Genomic DNA, 14667 nt, shown 5'->3' with positions numbered 1-14667 from the left:
TCTCTACTCTCACACAGTCACTATACTAGTTCATCCCCTTTCATTTGGATTGCTTCTTTTTTTTAAAAAATTTTTTTCATATTTTCTCAATTGCATGTAAAATATATTTTAACATTTAAAAAAAATTGAGTTCTGCTTTCCCTCCTCCCATCCTTTTCTTGCCCCTAAAGTAGTAAGCAATTTGATATTGATGATACATGTGCAATCATGCAAAGTATATTTCCATATGGTCATGTTGTGAAAAAAACATACAAAAATGAAAAAAAGAAAATGACAATAATAAGCTTTCATTCTCCATCAGTTATTTCTCTAGAGGTAGAGAACATTTTTCACTAGGAGTCTTTTGGAATTGTCTTGGCTCACACCATCTAACCTCTTAATTAGTCTTTCTTCCTCAGAAGTGTCTCATTGTCTATTCATTCTTTACCCAAGCACTAAATTGATATTCCTAAAATATAAATCTTGATCATGTCATTGAAGTCTGACTTGGTGACTCTCCATAGCCCATATGACAAAAACTCTTTTCGTTTGTCTCTTAAAGCCCTTTAAAATTTGGCTCTAGTCCATCAATGTTCTCCTTTAGCTCTCCTTCAGACATTCATCAGTCAAATATGGTTCCCCCTAAGATGACATTCTATTCTTGTCTCTGTGCTTTTTTCACAGGCTGTCCCCCATACTTGCAGTATTTTCTTTCCTTCTGCCCTAGCTAGCTTCCTTCAAAGTTCAATGCTACCTGCTAGAGGAAGTTTACCTTTTTTCCCCTACACCCTACCCAGCCCATTGTTCTCCCTTTAATATATACAAAATAATACAAATCACTTTGCATATGTTTTGTTTTTACTTTTCTGTGTATATACACAGAATTTTGGGGTCTTCTTCCCCATCCCATCCCATCTCAATATATTATGTAATCTCTGCTTCTTGAAGGGAGGGACTGGCTTTCTCCTCTCTTTCTTCCAGTATGGTACATTGGTAGACTCCTCTTGAATTGAAGAGTCAAAGACAGGGGGAGATAATATCCCAGGAGTTTTATTTTTCTTTCTTTTTCAATGGATGGGGAAGGGAGAAGGGAGAAAATTTGGAACAGAAAATAAAATACAAGTTAAAGTGACAGTAATAATAGAAGGGAAGAGATGGATGGGAGAGATATTGTAATGGGTGGAAAAGGATGATGAGAAACTTTAAAACAGTACTGAGGTTTATGGAGGATGGAGTGAAAGATGGCATTATTGATAGAAATAGGGAAGTCAGAAGGAAGGGTATAGACTACTTAAAGGGTGAATCAGAGATAACAACATTTGCAGTACCTCCTTCACAATGATATTGTGGGGGAAAGTGCTTTATAACTTACGTGACATATAAATGTGAAAAAATTATTTTTGTTATAGCTGGATTAGTTTTAGGAGGATGGGTCTGTCTACTGGACATAGTCAAGACAGGAATGGCATCCTAACTTACGTTATTTAAGCTTGTTTTCTTAAATTTCCCTTGGTTTTATCTATTCTTAAAAAAATTCTTGTCAATGTTTTAGGTATTCAGTACTTTGGTAGTTAGTTTCCTGATTTTACTGCTGGGGATGAAGGGAATGATAAAGATCCAATTCATGCCTTATCCTCAATTTATTTAGATTTGATAAATGTTTACTAAGCACTTACTATGTATGAGGCACCATGCTAGTCACTGAGGACATAAATTTCAAAAATATGTATGCCTTTCCCCATAGAACTTAGAGTTTAATTATGAGAACTCATATTTATATGGCAGTTTGAGGTTTACAAACTTTCTTTACAGTGTCTGTGTGAAGCAGTTAGATGAAGTAGTTTATCTATAGATATATAAATTCAATTCAGGTCTCCTGACATTAAGAACTGTGCATTTATCACTGTATAACTCTTGAGGAGACTTGGCATGTGATATGACATAGAGTAGAATGGGATGGAAGGAGAAGGGAGACAAAGACAAATGGTTATAGGAAACTTTGAGGAGGGAGAGGATGCTTTCATTTGGTGTGTGTGTGTGTGTGTGTGTGTGTGTGTGTGTGTATCATGGAAGCTGAGTCTAAGATAACCTTTTAAGGAAGAGAAGGATTTTGAAAGAGATGGGGAAGGAGTGTGTTCCAGTTGTGAGAAATGACTTGGGGGAGGGGGAATGTCTGCGCCACTGTTGTCTATATTTTCCTATAAATTTTCTATTGAGAGTCAACTTAATATGCTGGTATCATCTTCATAGTTTTTCTTTGTTTCTTTTTAAAAAAATTTTATTGTATTTTTCCATCTTAGGAGGGTATTAATGTAGCATTCAGGTGAGGCGCCTTTTATTTTTTCATTTTTCTTTTTTTTCTTTTTTTTTTTTTTTTTAGGTTTCTTTTAAAATAGGGTAGGGAGTGAACCTGTGTGACTATAATCATGTGGGGAATTCCCCAAATGAGGAAACTCTCTCTATGTAGGTTAGCTCCTCTCTATGACTTGTAGTCTAATAGAGTTATCTAAAGTCCTAAAGAGATTGTGACTTGCCCAAGTTCACAAAGACAGTATATGTGCATGTGGGACTTAAACAGGAGTCTTTTTAGCTCCACATGGCCTTTTGCCTTTAAATAAATGCAAATAATCAAATAGTCCACTTTGATCCATGGTCTCCTTTAGATTATTTTCCTCATTCTCCACCAGTTGGGTCAAAAGATTATAGTTTTAGAACAAAAATAAAACAACTGTGTGTGTATATTTAAACCAGATCCCAGACTAAGTGATTGTGTGACTATCCCCATGATTGGATTAAATAGTAGGCAATGTGCCTTTGATGAAAGTAAGTAAATAAGACATTTTCCCAAACAGGGTATTCATCAGGGTCTGCAGGATAATTTGGAGTTTTTATATTTACTTCCCCCTGGAACAGAAAGCAAAGAAGGAAACAGAAAAGATCTGGCTCCTGAAAACTTTCTGGTAGTCAGACATTATGGTAGTTTGTTGAGCCTACCATCAGTAGAATACTCAATAGATATAATATACAGGTATGCATCTTTTCTTCTTTCTTTCTTCCTTCTTTTCTCAGGGGAGATGAACTCTAAATCATGCTCTGACTCTCCCAGGACCTGGCTATAGTTTCAGAGATGCACACAGCAGGGAAGACCTGTGGTCACAACATTCTACAACAATGCATTCTAGTACCATTAGGGAGAAAAAATTGTGGGGGCTGGGGAGAGAGTAGCAAGAGCTAATTGGGAAAGAATGCAACATAGCTAAGACCATTTGGGTAGGGCAAGTCCTATTGTATGAAGGACAAATACTTTTCCCATCAGACCTGGGCGGGTATCAAAGCCTTTATCTTCACAACTACAAATTAGATTAAAATACAAATTGTTCTGTGAGAGATGACATAGGGCCTGCTTCATACAAGATATAAATTACTGATAACAGATCCTAGGGAGAGCAGATTTTAATAAAGTATAGGAGCTCTAGGTCACTGAAACATAGGAAAGGATGTGACTATGATAGTGTGAGAGAAATAGAAAGGGCTTCCTAGTTTATGGAGACATTAACTAATTTGCAGTTTTGAATAATAAACAATTATCAGGTTTTTGCACAGGTGAGCTTTTCTTCATTTTAAAAAATTACAGTTGTAAAGAATGTTAGGAGTTAGTGGGAGTGAAAAGGAGCGGCAGTAATACACAGTTTAGCCTCTTAAGTTTCCGTCCAGTAATCTGGCATTATGGAGAATTCCCTAAGTGCCATGTGAAATAAAGATTCTTCAAGTCAGGTATGAAGTCAGTATGGTGTCTACTTCTTTTGTGACCCCCCAGGGTACTCTTAGACACACTACAAGCCTAGGAGAAAAAGGGCAGACTGAGGGCTTGAATTCTCTATCTTTGTTGCTGACTATTTCTCTCCCTAACTCACCTCCCTCCTCCCTTAATTTCCTTGCCTAATCCCCACCAGGCCACCTTGCTTAGGCCCCACATAGTTCAAACCCAGATCTCTCCACCTGGCTTACCTCCTGGAGCTGAGCTTCCATGCTGTCTCGTGCACCCGGATGGCAGGGGACAAGGGGGTCCCATGGCCCTCCACTGTGCTGACCGTACTGGGGTAACCGGTGGGACAGGGGAAGCGGCCCAGGGCAGTGTTGTTGGCGTTGTTGATGTTGGCATTGGAACCAGAGGATGAGTAGCTGCTGGGAGTGAATGTGGAGTCCACCAGTTTCTCATGGGATGGTGACTCTGTGTCGCCTTGGCTGTTACCCGCCTTGTTGATATGCAGTGGGCGCTGGGTGGTGAAGGTCTGGGGGAAGGAGCTTCGACCATCGCTTTGGTAGTAGGTGACATGATTGCCAAACAGGCCACCGGCCCTCTGTAAGCAAGACAGGGTAGGAGTTGGGGAGAAGATAATGTTCCCTCAGCTGTCTCCTCCCCCTCCTTTGGAGAAATATTCCTAGATCAGAATCCTAGGAGCAGAAATGCTTTGTCCCCATCAGCTACTTCTGGGATTGCATGTAGTAGAAGCTAAAACACTACATTATCACTGTTTAATTGACTGACTGGTCAACATGGTCACTCAAGAGCAAGAAGAGCCTACCCTTTATGAAATACTAGGAGAAATAAAAGGGACAGAATTAAAGGGACAGAAATTAGAGGCTAACATCCCAATAATTCCAAAAGTTGTCTAGGGATTTAAAAAAAAACAAAACTCTTTAAAGATGATAATGACTTTCAGGCCTGGATTTGAAAAGTATTTCTGGATGGTATGCCTGAATATCAATCAGGTTCTTGGTTGGATGCTGAGTTACTGATGGGGAATACAAGTTAGATTTCAGGAGAGAAGAAACTAATAGATTCATATGTTTTTCCTCCAATCTCGCAAGATCATAAAGACCAACAATCTGCTAGGTCATATCGTTTGGATACAATCTATCCTTCTCCCAGGAGAGAGTTAAAGAAATTCAGCCAATATTCTCCCTTTTCTTATCTTGATAAAATGTAAACTTCTTGAAGGCAAGTATTGTTTCATTTTTGTCTTTGAATCTCCAAAGACTAGCATAGTGCTTGGCACATAATAAGTGCTTCTTAAATGCCTGCTGACTGACTGATTACCCTGGGTGCATGAATGAGTGATTATTCACAAGTTGGCTACTATTCTGACACTGGGATGTATCAGAGCTTTGATAGAAGGGCTTTTTCACTTTGATGTATTCTAAAGACAGGAAGCTATATGAAGCTTTGGTAGCATGATCTCCAGCAGAGATCCGTTTCCTTAAGTCAATTTGCTTTTGATTGAGGAAAGAAGGGAAGGAAGGGAGTTGAAACAACAGGACATCAAAGCACTGTACAAAGAAGGTGGAATTTGCAAAGAAACTAGTTTTGAAACTCAGTTCTGCTGCTTATTGTCTATGTGATCCTGGACAAGTCACTTGCCCTGCCTGGACCTGAGTTTTCTCATATGTATAATGAAGGACATGGAATCAGTGACCTCTAAGATCTTTTCAAGCTTAAAATCCACAAAGCTACTTATGAGCTGACAAGAATTGGGAGGAAGGAAAAGGGTAGAGGAAAAAAGAGACATGGAAGATGATGATGATGAAATGGAAGTCTATTTAAAGCGAAGAAGGGCTTCTCCTACATTTTAATTCTTGCCAAAGCTCCAGAACTGAGGTTGTTGGGAATCAGTCCTAATGCAGATATTGTCAGAGAGCTCTTCTCTGCTTATAGAGAAATCTCACTGGAAAGGTCCAACTCCCCATTCCCAGAATAGGGCACATTCTTCCCAATCCAGGAGTTGACTCTTTTTTCCCTATTCGCTTCCACCACTCTAGATGCCTATAAGTGCAGGGTGTTGCTGGTATGGGTTGGAGTCAGAGGGGAGTAGAAGGTGAGTGGAGTAGATGAGGAAAAGGAAGGGAAATAGAATGAGCAGAGTCCAACATATAGCCTACCCAGTTGATTGTTTTTCTCTGTCCACTTTAAAAAAAATGGTGTATTAAAGAGTTGTGCTGGAGGGTGAGATGTCCACCTACCCTAAAGATGTCATCTTCAGAGGCAGCAGAAACAGCTTCCTTCATGGCCTTGTCCAACTCCTCCTCGGCTGTCAGGTCCCCAGAGATGGCCCGTCGAATCTCTGGTCCAATATCATGCAGTGTACGAAGACCAGCCTAGAATACAGCCAAATGGTGTGAGAACCTCCATCCAGCTTATGTCAAGGCAGCAGTATTACCTTGACCAAACCAAATCTACTGCTTCTCTGTTCAGCAGCTTATCTGTGTGCACCTGTCTGTATCAGACTATATCTCTCTGTATCCTTTCTTTTATTGACTTGTGTTCACACTGAAAGTAGCATTCACTACAATGAGGGGATTGCACTGAGATTAAATGATCTGTTCTGGACTGTATTCTAGCTGCACAGACTTGTAGTGAGGAGAAAGCCCTCTTTCCCTAAGTCTGTTTTGTCTAGTTAGTCTGTTGACTGATTTTGGTTTCTATAGTGAGCTATCTATAAAAGTGATGCAGCAGAGAAATAGAGACAATCATATCATTTTTGGAAGATCCCACACCCTAGTATAAGCATGGTTCCTTCCATTGAGTTCAGAGGAAAAGAGTAAGGTAACATGTAAAGAGTAAGGTAGAATTTTTAGACTAAAAGGAAGCTTTCAGAGGCTTTAGGAGTCCCTATTATCTTCATTCTATAGGGCTGACCTTGAATCTACAGGCAACAGGATCATATTTAACAAATGAGAAGAGTTAGGATGAAGAGGAGGAGATGAGGTCCAGTGAATGAATTAATTTTCTCTTTAGCCCACAGGCTCTTAACTTTTGGATATATTCCATTTGGGATGCATGGGTAGATTTTTAAGAGTCCTTGAAGTGAGATAGAAAATTATTTTTAATTTTATTAGCTTTTATCTAAAATGGAAGATTTTCTTCAATTATGAATTAAAAAAATATTATTCTGAGAAGAGGTCCATAGTCTTGTCTTTTCCAGATTGCCAAAAGGGTTCATAGCACACAAAAAAGTAGAGTCCTCATTCTAGTTTCTTACCTGTAGAGACAGTGCATTCCTTTGGGAAGGCTTGCCTACTAGCCCTTGCTCTTTGCGCTTCTTAAATTTTCGGAAATACTCTTGGATCAGGAAGGTGGCGTAGAACTTCCCAACAGTCACCTCATCATCTGAGAGGGTTGTTTTAGCATCAGGGGATGAGAAAAGGAAGCAAAGTCAGCGGGGAGACAAAAGAATGCAATTTCATGTTTGCCATCAATAGTTCCTGGTTAACTCTCATTAAGTTTCAAACTCCCAGAAAACTCAAAGGCACCTTAGTATAAGTCCCTCACTTTACACATATGTTAAAACTGAGATTTAGGGAGTGACACTTTGGGACAACACTTTGGGAAAGTGTTTCCACCTTTTGTGGAAAGCTAAGCCAGATATCCCAGTTGTTAGTATCCTTTCCATCAAAAATTATCACATTTTTTTGCATGTGTTTCATATTTATTTATTTTTGTATTTGTTATTTCCCCTACTACATGTAAAACCTCTTTAGGCAGGGACTGCTTAATTTTTGTTTTTGTATTTCCAATGTTTAGATGTGCCTGGAACATAATAGATGTTTGATAACTCTTGGTGGGTATATGAGTGAAATCCCTAGACCTCCAAGATCAGACATATTAATTGCTTATTTGAGGAATGGTTAGCATCTGAGAACCTTGTACTACACTCCATCCTTCCCTCCCATGACCCAATTTCCAGTCAGGCTTTTAAAAGAAAAACTTAAGGATTTTCCCTTCCCATTCCCCAGAGACTAGAGAAGGGGGCGGGATTTTCAGGCTAAATCTTGTGAGATCTGGATGACTTCTCCTGCTTCCCTATAAGCACAGCACTTAGATGTGGAAGTGATGGTACCTTGGATCTGCTACAGATTCAAAGCAGCACTATTCCCATTCACACACAAGAAGGCCATTTAAAATTCTGCACAGGTTAGCTTAGGATAAAATAAATACATTCTGGACAAAATAATAATAATTGAAGGAACTTATTTTTCAGGGTCAAGCTTCCTTAGAAGATAAATAGAGGTTTGTCCAGCTTTCTGTGGGAGAACAATACTTTCAGGACTTTCATTAAAGTTCTATGGCCCCTGACTAGAATCTTGGTAAGAGGAATGGCCTGTTCCATAGAGGTATGTCAATCCAGTTTCTTTAAGAGGGGTTGCAATCCCTATATATAAAGTGTCTGGAGACCCTTTTCTCTTTTAGTGATTCCTCAGGTCTATTGGATTCAAGACCATCCATTTAAACACTTTCTTTCTAAGGATCCAGAGAACACTAATGAAAAATGGGTGTTCAGGAAGAAAAATCATTGCAACCTCTGGGGAGGAGGAAGAAGATTCTCAGTGGAACACTTACCACCAGCTGGAGGAACCACTTGGTCTAGGAGCTTCATGCTAGTCCGTTTCCAGATCTTCTTGATAATTGCTCGCAACTCTTCATTGGCTTGTTCCAGGTTCCCTGAAAAAAAAGAATCAATAAAACACCATCAGCCCCAATGAAAAGTTCAACCAGAAGGTGACCTGTAGACTGGGTGCCACTGATTTCTATTGAAAATAGCTCTAGGAGGACTCTAACATGTCACATACACATATTTCTTTTTTTCCTTGTCCTAGTAATTTTCATTCCTCAACACACACACACACACACACACACACACACACACACTTGCTACTACTACTATTAATGCTGCTGCTGCTGCTACTACTTTTTGTTCAGTTGTTTTTCAGTGATGTTCAACTCTTCAAGACCCCATTTGGGATTTTCTTGTCAGAGATATTGGTGTAGTTTGCCATACAGATGAGGAAACTAGTACAAATAGGGTTAAGTGACTTACCTTATAGCTAGTAAGCATCTGAGACTGTTATTTGAACTCAGGTCTTGCTGCCTCTAAGTATGTCACTTTAATCAGTGTGCTACTTAGTTGCCCTGCTTACCACTTTTAAGAAACATAATAGATCAGGAGAGAAAAGCACTGATCTTAGAGCCAGAAGAGTTTTAGTTAGAGGCAGTCTGAGTTTTAGTTTTAGCTCTAACATTTATTAAATCTGTGACAAATTGAATTACTTTACCTCTCTATGCCTTTATACTCCCCTCTTGTCAAGTGGGGATATCACGGTTTTTTCCATGTCATACAGATTTTGTGAGGGAAATAATTTGTAAACTTTAAAGCCTTACTTCAATTATATAATTTTCACTTATTCATCTTTTCTTTTCTTTCCCTCCTGCCTGTATCTTTAGGCCAGTGATGTGATTTATTAGCTCCATGGATTACATTTATAAGGACATTTCTGACTGCTGTCCTACATGATAAGAACTGTAGGGAGTTTTGTCAATGATAATAATCAATTAGAAAAAAGCAGAAATGGAGGAGGGAAATCTTTGCAGCAAGTTTCTCTGATAAAAGTTTCATTTCTAAAATATATAGACAATTGAGTTAAATTTATAAGAATAAGAGCTCATTTCCAATTGGCAAAAGGTCAAAGGAACGAACAGGTAGTTTTTAAAGGAAAAACCTGAAGCTATCAATCACCATATGAAAAAATGCCCTAAATTGCAAAAAAAAAAAAAATAGAGAAATGAAAATTAAAATAACTTTGAGATTTTCCCTCAACAGATTTGCTAAGATAAAAAAAGAAAGAAAATGACAAATACTGATAGGGTATGGGAAAATAGATATATTAATACAGTGTTGATGGAGATGTAAATTAGTCCAACCATTCTGGAAAGCAATTTGGAACTGTGTCCCTAAAGCAATTAATAATCTCTGAGACAGTAATACTGCTACTAAGTCTATACCCCAAAGAGAACCAAGAAAGAAGAAAAGAGGGGTAACTAGGTGGTGCAGTGAATAGAGCACCAGCCCTGAAGTCAGGAGGACCTGAGTTCAAATCTGATTCAGACATTTAACATTTCCTAACTGTGTGACCCTGGGCAAATCACCTAATCCCAATTGCCTCAGCAGAAAAAAAAAAAGAGGAAAAGGATCCATTAGCACAAAAATATTTATGACAGCTTTTTTTTTTGTAGTGACAAAGAAAGTAATCTGAGGGGATGCCTATCATTTGGGGAATGGCTGAATAAGTTATGGTATATGATTGCAATATAATACTATTATGCTGTAAGAAATGATGAAGGGGATGGTTTCAGAATAATCTGGGAAGATTTGCATTAACAAAGAACAATCATTAATGGCTTAAATATCAACTTGGCAAGAACTCCTTGGTAGAGGAACCCAGAAATTGGGATTTTTATCAATGATTTATCTGATTATTTTTTCTTATTTAATCATTCCCTATGCCTTATGACCTTTGATTCTGTTCTTTGTCCCCTAGTACAGACCTTTTCCATTCACAACCACAATCTCAGTCCATGTGATACCCCCCTTCCCCTCTCTGCTCCCCTGGTCTGCTCTGGTGACAGATACAGTTCTCGTTACAGAAACTGTTTTCTCATCTAAGGATGTAAACAGTTTAACCTTTAAATAATATATCTTTTCCCCCTTGTTTACCATTTTATGCTTCTCTTGAGTCCTGTGTTTGTAGATTAAATTTTCTGTTTAGTTCTTGTTTTTTCAATAGAAAGGATTGAAAGTCTCTTACTGCATTGAAGATCCATCACTTGCCCAGAAAGATGATGCTGAGTCTCACAGGGTAGTTAATTCTTGGTTGTTATGCTAGGTCCTTTGCCTTTTGGAATATGGTATTCCAGGCCCTTTGTTGTAGAAGCCGCCAGATTTTGGATAATCCTGACTGTGGTTCCTTGATACTTGAATAGTTTTTGTCTGACAGCTTGTAGTATTTTTTTCCCTTGAGATTGTAATTCTGGAGTTTTGCAACAATATTCCTTGGTATTTTCCTTGTGGGATCTCTTGATGGATAGATTCTTTCAATGAGTATTTCCCCCTTTGTTTCTAGAATATTGGGGCAGTTTTCCTTAATGATCTCTCCTGAAGAATGCTATCCAGGCTCTTTTTTTGGTCATGGAATTCAGATAGGCCAATAATTTTTAAATTGTCCCTTTTGGATCTATTTTCCAGGTAAGCTGTTTTTTCTAATAAGATCTCATATTTTCTTCCATTTTTTCATTTTTTTTTTTTAGTTTGTTTGACTGATTCTTCCTATCTCATAGAGTCATTAGCTTCCATTTGTCCCATTTCAGTTTTTAATGTGTGATTTTCTTCAGTTAGCTTTTGTATCTCTTTTTCCATTTGGTTAATTCTACCTTTGTTAAGGTTGTTTTATTCAGTGGGTTTTTTTTTTTTTTTTTTTTTTGCATTTGGCCAATTGTATTTTTTAAAGAGTTGTTTTCTTCAGTCATTTTTTCCCTTCCTTTCCCAAGCTGTTGACTCTCTCATGCATACCTCTCATTTCTTGTCTTATTTTTCTTCTACCTTTCTTATTTGCCTTTTAAATTTTTTAAAGAGAACTTCCAAGTGGCCTTTTTAGGCTTGAGACCAATTCATATCACTTTGAGATTTCTTCTGTGGACATTTTGTGCTCATCTGAGTTGATGTTTTGGTCTTCTCTGTCACCATAGTAGCTTTATATGGTCAAGATTCTTTTCTGTTTCTTGCTCATTTTCTTTCCTTTTCTTTTGGTATTTTCCTTTTTTTTACTTTTATGGTTGAGCTCTGTTCCGGGGGTAAAAGGGGTGCTGTCCCAAACTTCCTTGTGCATCTCTGAGACTGGGCTTTGAGCACAGGGGTCCCTTGTGTCTGTTGGGGATAACTTTTCTTGTTCTTTTCAGGAAAAACCTGGTTTCCCAGACTTTGCCTTCTTAGCTGGGACTGGAAGCTGCTCCCTGATTTACTCCTCTACTGAGCCAGAATTGAGAGTCTTAGTTAATGATTAAGACCCTCTTACCAGCTTTTTTCTGAGTCTGTCTGAGCTGGGCTGAATACCTTTTTCCCCCAGTGAGACTGATCTTTCTTAGAGTTTTTCCCATTCCATTTTGAGCTGGAGAGGGGTTTCATTCCATCAGACTCTGTTCAGAGACTTAGTTTCATGTGTTTTTTGAGGGAAACAGAGAGCTTGAGCAGTTTCCTGGCTTTACTCTGCCATCTTGTTCCACTCCCAGAAGTCCCTGTTCTTTGTCCTCCATATTTCTTTCATCCCTCAGTTCTTTTTCAGGTCACCATCACTTCTGGGCAGACTAGCTCGATTCTCCTCCCTTGCCTCCCTCCATCCTCAGGTGAACCAACTCATAACGACATTATACTTTACCACAGAATCACTTGATCCTTTGTCCTCTTGTTGATGACTCATTATCAAAACCTAACTTTGTATTATTCCTTCTATCTGTCTTCCTCAATCCTATTCATGAGGTGTTGAACAAAGTTGGAAGATGTGCTGATTGGTCACATTATGAATTTATGTTATCTCATTCTAACTGGGGTCTCACTGCAACAAGGCATACATTTTATTCCTCTATAACTGATTTGTTATCCAAATCTCCAAGCAGCTGGTTCAAACTGTTTCTTGAACCCCACCATAGCACTCCCCCAATCTTCTCAGTTAAGAGCTTTACCTTATACTTCATTAAAAAATGAATATTATTTAGTCAAAGCTCTCACCTCTTCCCTCCTCATTTCATGTCATTCAAATATATTTAGATTATACCAATAATCCAGAGAATTTAGTCCAAATATCTTTTTAAATTTTAATATCAGATGAAGATGTAGTCTTTCTCCTTTCTAAGGCCAAACTCTTGGCATACACCCTTGATCTTATTCCTACCCAACTTCTTCAGCAAATTTCTTCTACTCTCTCATCTTCAGTCTCTCCTTATCTACTAATTCTTTCTATTGCTCCTATAATATGTCCCTTTCTCCCCCATTCTTAAAAAAAATCTCACTTGACCTGATCATTTCTATTGGCTATCATTCTATATCTATCTTCTCTTCCACAATTAAATTCCTTGTGAAAAATCAATGTCTCTCTTTCCTTTCACTACTTTTAAATTTTTTTTTTTGCTAAGACAATTGGAGTTAATGGCTTGCCCAGGGTCACACAGCTAGGAAGTGTTAAGTGTCTGAGAACAAATTTGAACTCAGGTCCTTCTGACTTCAGGGCTGGTGCTCTATCCACTGTGCCTTTCACTGTCTTTTAAATCTTTTACGATCTGGCTACCAATGTTATCATTCAACTGAAACTTCTCTGTTCAAACTTAGCAAGGATCTTTAATCACCATATCTAACAATCTTTTTTTTTTGTTGTTTAATCTTGTCTCTTCTTGAGCTTTGAACAGTATATGATCTGAGTTAATCCCCATGTCTTATAGACTCTCTTCTTGCTAGGTTTTCTTCACACTGCTCTTTCCTGGTTCTGTCTTATAGCTCCACTTCAAACCATTCTTCCCTTAGCTACTAAAGTGATTTTTTTTAAAGTATAGGTCTGTATTATGTCACTCTCCTGCTCAATGAGCTTTAATGGCTTCATATTATTCTAGAATCAAGTGTAAACACCTTTGGTTGGCATTTAGACTCTATAATTCACTCTCTACCTTTCCAGTTTTCATTAATCTCCACATATCGTACAACCCAATTACTTGCAATTCCTTGAACATGATACTGCTCTCATTCTCCATGCTGTGTACTAGTTGTACCCCACTCTTGGAATGGTATTTTTTGTTTACAGTTTTCATGTCTTCCTTCAATACTTAGCAAGAAATTCATCTTCTGTTGTAGGCTTTTCCTGGTTTCTTCAGCTGCTAAATTACTTTAAAAAAATCACTTTCATTCAGCTTTGTATATGCCTATTTACATCTTGTTTCCCCCATTAGAATGGATGCTTTTTTTTTTGCATTTAAAATATTTTAATAGCTGGCTTAATTGAAGAAAGTTGTACTTTTATATTAACTTTTGCATTTAATAGTTATATTGTGTTTTCTTTTTTTTTATTTCTTTAATAGCCTTTTATTTACAAGTTATATGCATGGATAACTTTACAGCATTAACAACTGCCAAACTCTTGTTCCAATTTTTCACTTCTTACCCCCCATCCCCTCCCCCAGATGGCAGGATGACCAGTAGATGTTAAATATATTAAAATATAAATTAGATACACAATAAGTATACATGACCAAACCGTTATTTTGCTGTACAAAAAGAATCAGACTCTGAAATATTGTACAATTAGCCTGTGAAGGAAATGAAATATTGTACAATTAGCTTGTGAAGGAAATCAAAAATGCAGGTGGGCATAAATATAGGGATTGGGAGTTCAATGTAAAGGTTTTTAGTCATCACCCAGAGTTCTTTCTCTGGGCGTAGCTGGTTCAGTTCATTACTGCTCCATTGGAAATGATTTGGTTGATCTCCTTGCTGAGGATGGCCAGGTCCATCAGAACTGGTCATCATATAGTATTGTTGTTGAAGTTTATAATGATCTCCTGGTCCTGCTCAGAATGGATGCTTCTTGATAGCAGGGACCGTTTTTTTTTTTTTTTTTTTGATTATATTTTTTTCTTTCTTTCTTTTTGGGGGTAGAGGGTTGGATTTGGTCTTTCTTTGTAACTACATTATTTCAGTATATTTAAACTTGCTATTGACTCTCCCTCATTCCGATCGGGTAGCTGCCCTTTCATTGAAACCTAAATCTGAATATCTGATGGGTACATCATCTCAACAGAGTCTCTTAGAGATTATA

At 37.9% G+C, this 14667-nt stretch overlaps 1 protein-coding gene across 2 annotated transcripts in view; it reads right to left on the bottom strand.

Moving 5' to 3' along the window:
* LOC100926503 (voltage-dependent L-type calcium channel subunit alpha-1C) overlaps positions 1-14667 on the bottom strand; it is a 342775-nt gene that overhangs the window by 16270 nt on the left and 311838 nt on the right. For both annotated transcript variants that reach the window (XM_031937793.1, XM_031937792.1), the window contains exons 37-40: positions 8378-8479; positions 7020-7147; positions 6001-6135; positions 3988-4340 (exon numbers count right to left, since the gene is read on the bottom strand). In XM_031937793.1, the coding sequence (XP_031793653.1) occupies positions 3988-4340; positions 6001-6135; positions 7020-7147; positions 8378-8479 (718 nt within the window). The remainder of the gene's footprint in view (positions 1-3987; positions 4341-6000; positions 6136-7019; positions 7148-8377; positions 8480-14667) is intronic.

The sequence above is a fragment of the Sarcophilus harrisii genome, chromosome 5, assembly GCF_902635505.1.
Source record: "Sarcophilus harrisii chromosome 5, mSarHar1.11, whole genome shotgun sequence".
NCBI lineage: Eukaryota > Metazoa > Chordata > Mammalia > Dasyuromorphia > Dasyuridae > Sarcophilus > Sarcophilus harrisii.
This window is presented reverse-complemented; position numbering and strand designations above follow the sequence as displayed.